At 33.9% G+C, this 10,766-nt stretch overlaps 1 protein-coding gene across 1 annotated transcript; it reads right to left on the minus strand.

Annotated features, from left to right (window-relative positions):
- Positions 1 to 1,159: 1,159 nt before the first annotated feature.
- LOC108666231 (methyl-CpG-binding domain protein 2) lies at positions 1,160 to 10,238 on the minus strand. Its single transcript, XM_018153067.2, has 7 exons — positions 10,183 to 10,238; positions 5,563 to 5,743; positions 5,196 to 5,345; positions 4,466 to 4,613; positions 3,495 to 3,626; positions 2,757 to 2,873; positions 1,160 to 2,448 (listed from the first exon to the last, which is right to left on the minus strand). Exons 2-7 carry the CDS (start codon positions 5,685 to 5,687, stop codon positions 2,341 to 2,343), a joined length of 780 nt encoding a protein of 259 aa, XP_018008556.1. The 5' UTR covers positions 5,688 to 5,743; positions 10,183 to 10,238; the 3' UTR covers positions 1,160 to 2,340.
- Positions 10,239 to 10,766: the final 528 nt, after the last annotated feature.

Consider the following 10,766-nt stretch of genomic DNA (forward strand, 5'->3'; position numbering starts at 1 on the left):
ATAGTAAAAAGCCTACGTTTTGCATTGCTCCTAGCTATTTATTTTAGAATTAGAGTGCAGAAAATTTAAGGGATTTCAGGAGTTAGGGATTAACAAATATCAAGTTTCAAACCGAAGACGGCTTTAGCTTAGTCAGTTGTTGGAGAAGGAGCTTAAAAAACAGAATTGTGCCGTAGCTACATTGTGGAAGAGACATACCGATATATAAACGTGCTTCCAATATTCTGAGGAAGGAGGTAACTAATGAATAGGTCAGTGTTTTTTGGACTTTTTGCTTCATGGAAATGAAAGAAAGGAACAATGCACCTTCCACTGGGAAAGACACTAAATGAATCGGATAAAAATTTGGACTAATTCAACTGAAATATTGATGACATTGTTTTATAGAATGTTGAAGCAGACGAGCAGTTCAGTGGGAGACATTAGCCACTTGTCGTATGGCGCGTTCAAGTCTTGTTCTGATCTTATCAACAAGCGCTTCTTGGCTGATGATGTCTGCGTCTCTTATGTGTACCTCCTGCCCAGGTTTATCATGGGTTATATTGAAAGATACCCTATATATTACCAATACCAATATAATTACCAATAAGATATATATAAAATAAAACCGAGGAATCAGGCTGACACTGACGCTATCCTGCGCAATGAACTATGCCATCTACCCGCACGACACTCAAGAATGCAAGCTCCAGATTGAAAGTTGTGAGTATCATCATTCAACAGACGGACTTACATTTCTTTATTCTAATTAATATTAATGGGACCAATATACAATTTATATCGCTCATTATGTCGGCCGCTAAGGCAACAAAATAATATTTCTCGTATGAGGACAATAAAAGCAAGAATAAACAGATCTTGGGCTCAGTTTATCTAAACAAGAATTAAAAGAAAGAGTCTACATGAAAGAACTGTTGCAACGCAAGTTATAAATAAATACATAACTAAATAAATAGGCTATTGTCACGTCTATTTATGCTTCATAGCACGAGGTCCAATCATGACACTTCGCGCTACACTACTGCATGGTCAGTAGGTAGCCGCATATTCCCAATAAAATATATACCCATAGCCGCATATTCCCAATAAAATATATACCCATAGCCGCATATTCCCAATAAAATAGAACGGCGTCGAATATAGGAGAAAAATGCACGACTGATTTCAAATCATAATTTAATTAAGTTTACGACATTAAACGAAACGAGAATTTGTCAGAACACGTCCGAGATAGCGCTGCTAGCATTTATAAACTAAATATGCATGAAAATGGATACTTACAATGAGACATGAAGATAGATGATGTAGTATATTTTTTAATGAGTAGGAATAAAAATAATGAAAATTAATGTCGTGATAAAATAAATCAATACTAATATCCAAAGTCCTTTTTTGAGCACAAATATTCAAGGTCAATTCTCTTTCATCAGGTGATATAATTTCTCATTAAATTAGAATAAGGTTAGCTAGGAAGCGGTCAAACATTGTACTTTTCAAGCTCACCATAAAATGGAAAACGCTTATCTATAAAAGATCTCATGAAACAACAGCAGAGAAAGAACGGCACAAGAAAAGAAAAACTTGGACACATATCGTGCGAGCTTTTCATTGGCCACTACATTTTTGAACATTGGTGAAATTATTTTACAATACAAAACTTTTGTTTTTACAAGAAAATAAAATAATAGGATTAATTTTGATGTGATACAATTTGAATCATTGACTTCGAGAAGAAATCAAGAAACAAAGCCCTCATGTATTATTTTTATCGAGTTAAAACGACAAAACAAAAGTCAGTATTATCCAGAAGTACAGGAAAAAATATTCATGAAGTGTTTTTTTTTTCAATTGTAAAAAAGAAAGAAAAAGGAAATAAATTCGATCATATATCATCAAAACGGAGCACGTGTTTCAATCATAAATGAAGAGAATAGTAAAAAGCCTACGTTTTGCATTGCTCCTAGCTATTTATTTTAGAATTAGAGTGCAGAAAATTTAAGGGATTTCAGGAGTTAGGGATTAACAAATATCAAGTTTCAAACCGAAGACGGCTTTAGCTTAGTCAGTTGTTGGAGAAGGAGCTTAAAAAACAGAATTGTGCCGTAGCTACATTGTGGAAGAGACATACCGATATATAAACGTGCTTCCAATATTCTGAGGAAGGAGGTAACTAATGAATAGGTCAGTGTTTTTTTGGACTTTTTGCTTCATGGAAATGAAAGAAAGGAACAATGCACCTTCCACTGGGAAAGACACTAAATGAATCGGATAAAAATTTGGACTAATTCAACAGAAATATTGATGACATTGTTTTATAGAATGTTGAAGCAGACGAGCAGTTCAGTGGGAGACATTAGCCACCTGTCGTATGGCGCGTTCAAGTCTTGTTCTGATCTTGTCTACAAGCGCTTCTTGGCTGATGATGTCTGCGTCTCTTATGTGTACCTCCTGCCCAGGTTTATCATGGGTTATATTGAAAGATACCCTATATATTACCAATACCAATATAATTACCAATAAGATATATATAAAATAAAACCGAGGATACAATAGCAAGATGCACAAGAGTTTGCCATTTTATACAATACATAGTGAATTAGTTCGCAAGCAAAATCAAGTCAGAGTAGATCAGTACATGAAATAAAAATTCGAACAGTAACGGTAAAGTCATATGAAAATGGCATTCAATCATTCATTGTTGCAATATTAATATTCATGAATATGTAACGTTATAACAAATCAATGAAAGACATTACCTCAACAAGAGGCTGGTCAGGGTTAATGAAGACTGCAGGATTGGACTGAAGTGTTTGAGCAGCAACTGTCTGGCCAGTGATGGGACCAGACACAACGTGTAGCGCTGTTGCCAGGCTCTGAACACACAGAACACAAAAGTTATTATTCCAAACACAGGTTTTTGGTGAGTCCAATACTTGAGATGTGAAGAGAAGCAATCATTACACAGCTATCTGCGAATATCATACAGAGGCATTGAATGCTAAATCTGCTAAATCAAGTGCATAATTCACTGACAGATTGAATGATTAGCAGAATAGGTATATTGATATCTCATAATGGACAGTGGTTGATTTTCCGATTTTCCATTAGATATTGAAAGAGCCTTTGAGCTCCAGAAGATGTAAATCAGTTTCAGCAACAAAAAATACCACAATATATTAAATACCTTTATTGAATACTTTTTCATTTAATTTATTAATTTCTCATATTTATTGAAGATATACCGGTATGTATAAAATACTTTATCATGATATAATAATAGAATACCAGCAATACCTATAGACAAATTTAAAGTAATGATCAACATCACTGAGACATAGAGCCCAAAATCAATTGTGCTCATATGGAATCCCAAGTTTGAACCTCCAGGAGAAAAGCATTTGCTACTTCATTGATCACTTCCTGAGTAGAAATTGAACTGGGTAATTCTCAAACGAATTTCACAATAAATATTACAATGAGTAGTTGAGCATTACCTGCAGAACGGTCTGGCTGGTCACTTGAGGCCCCACAGGTCGTAGGGCAGCAGGAAGCTGGAGCTCCTCCATGACAGGCCACTTGGCATTGCAAGTCGCGCCAAGTCCTTGCAATCGCTTCTCCCAAAACACCTGTGAAATTTGTTTACTTTTATCCATTGTTCAGTTATTAGCCCCACATTACTAGTAGATATTCAAGCATTTACTAATTCTTGCATATTGTTACATGCTTAATCCTTTAGCAGGAAAATTACCATACAAGGTCACATAGAAGTTTTCCCCCAAAAAACCACCACAGCCTCCAGTTGGAGATTGAGGCTACATTATAATGCCTCTGCCAATCATCAATCATTTGACAATTGTACTGTGTGACAGTGTGAAGCATCACACCCTGTCATGCCTAATAATTTAAATTAAAATTTTGACTTGGGCAATGAAATTGATGCTCTTTGGGCATTTTGTTAAAAGACAGAATTAGAAATATCTTTTTAAGTAATTATCTAATTAAATTTAAATTACACTGAATTTGCAGTTTGAAAGTTACCACTCTTTAAATTCTACTGTTTAAACATGAATAATATTATATTTTTTTAGTGTGTACCTTTTATGATTACATTTGACTTCAACAGCAAATCACTCCTTCAATATGCCAAAATTAGGAAAATATATACACAAGAAACTACATTTTATGATACCTAGTTCATACTTTGTTGTCTTGTTTTCAGAAACTTAAATTTCTGAATATTTTTATGCTTTCCAGCAAAAAGGTTAATAGTTTCAATCAAATAGACATTTGCTTAATAGTAGGTATTACCAAAGAAAAAATTTTTAATCTCAAAAAACAGCATCTAGGATTAAGTCGTTTGAGAATGCATTTTGTGGAAAAGATATTCAGCTCAAGATACAAGCAATAAAAAATGACACATTTTACACATAATGACACAAGTGCCAAAATAAAAGAATCAACCAACCTGCTTGGGCTTGTCCTGAGTGCCATGCTTAATATCGCTCTTGACCACGCTATGCTGCTGAGTTTTGACAACAGTAACAGGCTGTTTGAAGATGGAGGCCGTTTGCCGTATTGGTGGCACTAAAGAACTGTCGCTTCTGAGACCACGACTGAAAAAAATTGCACAAAACCAGCTTTGCTGTAGTAGTGATACAATGGGACTATGAGCCTCACCAGCAGTAATTAAACTAGAGATTTAATATTATCTAGCCTCTGAGCCTACCATCTTTCCTTCTAATAGGAATAAATTGCAGAGGCTAGATTCATAGATTGAAAAGCTAACGTCTGTTTTGGGACAGAAGATATAGGTACTTGTATATCAGTTTGAACAAGACATCAAAGTAGGCTGTTTGGAGCTGTAACTTTTTAATACAAAGTTGCTTATTCAATATACCAATATTTAATTTAAAATTATTGGAAAGTGATGTACCACAAATGGTATTTTTGACATGACATTCAACTTTTCACCCAGACCTAACTAACTTTAATTTCACACTTTAAAAAGAGACTAGAGGCTCATCAATAGTATTTGTACCAACATTAGGAGACTCTATATCATAGATACCTACAGTTTAATATAAAAAAATGATTAATATCACTGTATTTGAATTTGCAAGTTCCAAGAACAAAAGTTTGAAAGTAGCTAAATTCTTAATTGTACAGAGTCAACAATTGTTTATAACAAGACAAACCTGTAATCATAAAGAGTTCCTTTACATTTCTTCTTTCTTACAAGCATGGGGTTTATTTTACCCGTCCGATAGTCAAAGGATGATAGATCCACAGATTCACCAAGGAACCGTACCAATTGTGGCTTGTTTCTGATCCTCTTCCCACAGGGACTGAAATTTTATTCATTCAATTATATTTCAACTGTCAAGATATTCAAAACAAAGTTAGACAGAGTATTTCACTAATTATCATCAGAAATTAGACAGAAAACATAAGAAATGCCCAAGAATTTTCATTTCACTATAATTTCAAACAATTTTCTTAATGGATCATATGAAACACAAGAAGCTAGGACAATTAGATTTAAATTGTAACTTGTAACACTACCTGTAATAAAAAACATCTATCTTTCCAGGTGTTATGAGGCAGTTCTTCCGTAAGACTTCTTCTCTCTTCCATCCTTTTGGCAAAGCAGAACAGTCGTATCTGCGACGTTGAATTTGAACATTCATTTTGAACCATCAAAATTAGCCTTGAACGTAAAACTAACTGCAGAATGAAAATAAATCTGAAATAGAAAAGTAGCAAATTTAGTTGGTTCGAGCAAAATTTTTTGGGACTCTGAAAATTTAATCATCTATTTGGATTTTGAATTGCTGAGCTCAGTGAACTGTACATCAGTTATTTACTTTGAATAGGGATCCATTAGAAATTACAGGCCAAATGATTTTAAACTATTGTCCATATGGTTTTTAAATAGTGACATAGCATTCTCATTTCAAATACCTGCTGTTAATATCAATCAAAACATTTGTCTACATCAGCCTTTGATAATGAAAAGGAGGTAGCCAACACTATCCACTTCAACATTATTGGGACAATTAAAATATTAATCATATTTAATCAAGCATTTCATGTTGCCATAAAACAAAATCTGCATGCGGATTTCATTCAACATTTAATGTAAGGCAACGATGGCATAGGTCAGGATATTAAGCCAAAATAAAATAAAATTTGTCAGCAATATTGTTAAAAGGCTCACCAGCTCATAGTGAACAGGTAGGAAGGATTTTTAATAAAAGAAAAATATAAAATTATTAAAATTCATCATCAAGGTTGTTATTTGAGGTAAAAAATTTTGAAAGTACAATCAATATATGTTACACATATAACCTATCTAATTCTTATAGATTACCGTAGTTGACATTTGAAAAATATATGAAATGATTTTTTTGAAGCAATTTATGACAGTGAACTATCAACTATTGTCACCATTTCATATACTAGCTACAAAGATTTACTTTTTTTTCATTTTCATTACATAAATGAGCTAAAAAATTACTATTTATTTATATTTAAAAACATTTTCAAAGATTACCAATGAAACAAATTCATTGCCTAGGCCATCTAATGAAAAATACAGGCTGAGACTGGAATTTTCTTCATGAAATACTGAAGCTCTATGCCTGGCATCATGGCATGTACAATCTAAAGTAATGTTTTTTTGAGTTAACTTGGGAATCTAGCAATTAAATTGTGTACTTTCATTATCATTTATAAATATTAACAATTTGATAGACATTATTACCTATTAAAAATCTTTCAACTCCAAAAATGAAGAGAAAGCTTAAGATGAGGCCCAGAAATTTCATGTTTTTTTTTAATTCTACTGAGTATTTTAGTCAAAAACTTGCACATAATAAATGATAAAGACATGCAATCCAGCTTGCCACGTAACCTCATTTGCTAATCATTTACAAATTAAAAGCAAAAAATTAAAACCTACCAAAAAATACCTATATGTACCTGGGGTCAAAATAACTTACAATGAAAGTTTTTCTATGCAAACCAGTGTGTGTTTTGGCAGAATGTTGTTTTTATTGAATTATTTATTGTTGTTTTATTGTTATTCAAGAATTACGGAGATTTTGCATGACAGCATGGTTCAGGATTGTTAACCAATTATTTGACTGATGGACCAGCTAGTGCAAGACTAACAGCTTTAATGCACAGCTAACAGTTATTTTAATAGCAGCTGTTAGCTTGGCAGGTTGTCTGATAGCCGTTGGGGCTATTCCTGTAAATTTGAGGGCAATGTTCAGCAAACCAAAATTACTAAGGTACTTCTAAATCAATGTTGAATTGCCTTATCATTGGAAACTTATTAAACACCTGCAGGATTAGAATTTTTCTACATGTTGCAAAATTTTGCAACTTACAAGGGACAAATTTTCAATAAATTTGAGATGGCTATCATCAAGACATTTGAGATAAAAAAGCTTGTTCAAAGCAAAAGATTATCAATTGATTTCCTATAAACTTAATTCATAAGAAATGCTCGTAAACTGCATTAATTGCACTATTAAAAATAACCAATATAATTTATCAATATAGCCAGTAATACTCTGCTCATCTAGATGTGTGAAAGCAATTAGAGGAGATCTGAAAATGCAATTAATATTAAATAGGAGGGCAGTTGAGAAGCGTGCCTCTGGCAACTGAACGAGCTAGTGGCAGCCAGCACTCCAAGGAGGCCAAGAGTTCATCACAGTTCATGGTCTGACAGCAAGCTCCTGAATCCCATGGTGTGATATTTGCTCATGAATTATAGATTTGATCATGCCTTTGTGAATATTTTTGATTGTGATGTTGCCAACATTCTTTTGCACCAGTGGCATGAAGCCATGAACCATAAAGCTTGAAGCCTTGACAGAGAACAAAGGACAGAACTCAGGGAAGAGGTCCAACTGTCCAAGACCAGGAAAGATGACTCAGCAACCAATGAAAGTAAGTCATTGTTTTTTTTCAATCATTTATGGCATTTTGCAACTGACAGAAGTCATTAAGCAATTTCAGTTCAAATTTTCATTTTTTTTATCAACATCAATTTTGAAATTCCACTAATTTCTAAGTGGAGTTGCTGCTCAGTTGCAATGGGTCCATGGGGTCAGATTGTTCATTCTGTGCAAAGAATGTAAGTCTGCTGGGAATGTAAGTCGGCTGGCCTGCTGGGTTTAGCCCAGTGCAAGGGGCCTTGCAAAGTTGCGAAAAGTTTAGACCACCGCAACTTGCAAATCACCACTTGCCAGAGCACGTGACGGTGATAAAGAGGCGTACCATCATAAGCACCTCCCTTCCTAGTGTGTGGTATTCATAATAATATGTACATAATACATACATTAGTTTACTTGACACTGGCCTATTTATTGAACTCAAAAATGAACTAAGGTAGGCTATTGTTAGTAGTGTAAAGTTAGTAGTAGTCTATGAAATTCTGTGATTTGACAACAAAAGTGTACAATTGGGTTAGGGTAAACGCGCTATATTCCGACACTTTAAGGACGCATCGAGAAATGAAAAACTATAAAAAAAAACAATCGATGCAAGAGTGTTGTGCGCGACTTTTGACGTAATTTTACAGAGTTTTTAAAAAATAATTGCTAATTCTGTGCGGAACATGAATGGGGAATGATTCTTGAATTATTTTAGGCAACACTCTGACACAATAATTGCATTGTTGGTATAAATTAGCAACGAAAATTATCCTTCAAGTCCTGCCTCATGAAGCAAAAGTCCTACACAAACCTCACCATTTATCCCAAATTAATATGCACTTAAGTCGCCAGGTATATATAGAATAAATTAATGACTAAATTAAAATGTCTCTAAAATTTTGAGTACAAGCAATATGAACCTCTTTTTATTGTGTTTCAGCTCAGAATGACCCCGAGCTTGTACGGAAAACATTTTCTCGGCAAAAAAGCATCGCCCAAGTGCGGTGCAGACAGGAGAAGGAAAAAATTTGTGTCGCTTGTAGAATTTTCGTCATGTTGATTTGTAATCTCAGAACTAATTACAAATTAAATGTCGGAAATGCATTATACTAACATCAAGCAATATTAATAAATGTTCTAGTATTTTCATATGGTAATGAAATGTTTGTATTGGGTCCATTTTAATTAATATTTCCTTTTCTCTGTAGCGTGGCAACTTTAGTGAGGTGGCGACTTTAGTGGCATTGACGGTAGGTATTCACTATTCAAAACATTTATTAGAATTATTTATCAACAAGTGAAAAAAATTGAAGTACTACAAACTTAGTTTTAGTAATTGGTTTGAAAATTGAATAATTGAAAACAAAACTTTCAATTGAACGAAAATGAACTATTGTACTAGCCTACCGAGCCCTACCCTACTCCTGCTGGTTAGTGGTTACGCCTGCCTAGTACCTACCTAATACCGTTTTTTACATACCATACCTAATTAAAATTATTAAATTTTCACAACTTGGGTATTTCAAGTTTCAACACAAATCAAAGTCCACACAATTACACAAATACAAGCCAAATGCTACAAAAGTAGCAAAACAAGGCCAAGGCCCAACCAAGGGTACTGCTACCGGCCTAGGTAGGTACTCCAGTAGGCAGTAGAGTACTACTCGGTGTACTCCCAAGTCCAAAACAAATTATTTCAAACAATTGAAACAAATATTTTTTAGTAAACAAATTTTTCACAAAATATTTGACATTGCAAAGTCTCAGACGTGAAGGTAAATTAGACAAATAGGTGCTTCCGATCTGCGTATTTTGGAATCCTTGTATATTTTTAAAGAGAAGCCTAGTTTAAATGCTGCCTATAGTTCTTATCCATTAGAAATTGTGAATAGATAGGTACTTACTTTATTATTCTGCCCTTTGTATTTATCTGTGTTCTAGATTTATCGAACTGACGATGGAGCTGGTCTCCGAAACGTTTTCAAAAGAGATATGCTAAATTTTTGTGGTGTTTTCTTCGCTTTTAAATTTCTAGTGAATCTGCGATTAAAGCAATCTAGTGACCTTTTTAGACAAATAGGGTTAATAGGCTAATAGGAAAGTGGCGTATGAGTTTGAGTTTAGGTATGAGTTTAGGCGCGTATGATGGCGTATCTAAAATTGAAAAGTTTCCTGATTGTCAGTGAAAGTAAGATATTAAAAGTAAAATTAACTCTCCAAATAAAGTTCTCACCTCAAGTCTAAGATTCGAATTTATAGTAATTTTTTTGCGGTTATCATGCTTTTTTTCAGCGAAGATTTACCTTGGCCTTCTACGTTTCTATTCAGCCTATTGTCATCCGAAATGTTTTCAAAATTGTATTAATGCAAATAAGCTTCATGCATAAACCTTTAATAATCAACAAGTAATTGGAATCAGGAATAATACTACCTGATCGATATTCGCAAGTCGCTGCAGTTGCAAGTTTCATTTATATTCCCAAAATAAAAACTTCTCTTTGACTCGCATCCTTCTCATCTTTCATTCGTACAGTAATAACGAGATCGGTGTGATGCTAGGCTTGAAATTTGTTTACGTTCATCAGCTGGAAAAAATGGTGTACAAATATTCCATGAAATAAATTGTGTTATTTGAATATATAGGCAGATGTATTATATAAATTACAGTGCATATCAAAGAACTTTGTCCGCATATCTAAGGAAAAAATATTGCAGTTTTCTTGAGGCGTACTGGAATGGGGATTATGGGGTGTACGGGATCCTCTTACGCAGAAAAAATTGGATTGTGACCGCAAGTTTGTTTTCTACAGAAGAGAA

This window comes from Hyalella azteca, unplaced genomic scaffold (assembly GCF_000764305.2).
Source record: "Hyalella azteca isolate HAZT.00-mixed unplaced genomic scaffold, Hazt_2.0.2 contig1841, whole genome shotgun sequence".
Classification (NCBI taxonomy): Eukaryota; Metazoa; Arthropoda; class Malacostraca; order Amphipoda; family Hyalellidae; genus Hyalella; species Hyalella azteca.

What these genes read in the sequence shown, in the direction of transcription:
- LOC108666231 (XM_018153067.2), bottom strand. Translation starts at nt 5,687, where the DNA reads ATGAATGTTCAAATTCAACGTCGCAGATACGACTGTTCTGCTTTGCCA. An exon ending in ATAGATGTTTTTTATTACAG is followed by an intron (nt 5,346 to 5,562) that starts GTAGTGTTACAA and finishes ATAAAATTTCAG; the next exon opens with TCCCTGTGGGAAGAGGATCA. An exon ending in CTGACCAGCCTCTTGTTGAG is followed by an intron (nt 2,449 to 2,756) that starts GTAATGTCTTTC and finishes AAACCTGGGCAG; the next exon opens with GAGGTACACATAAGAGACGC.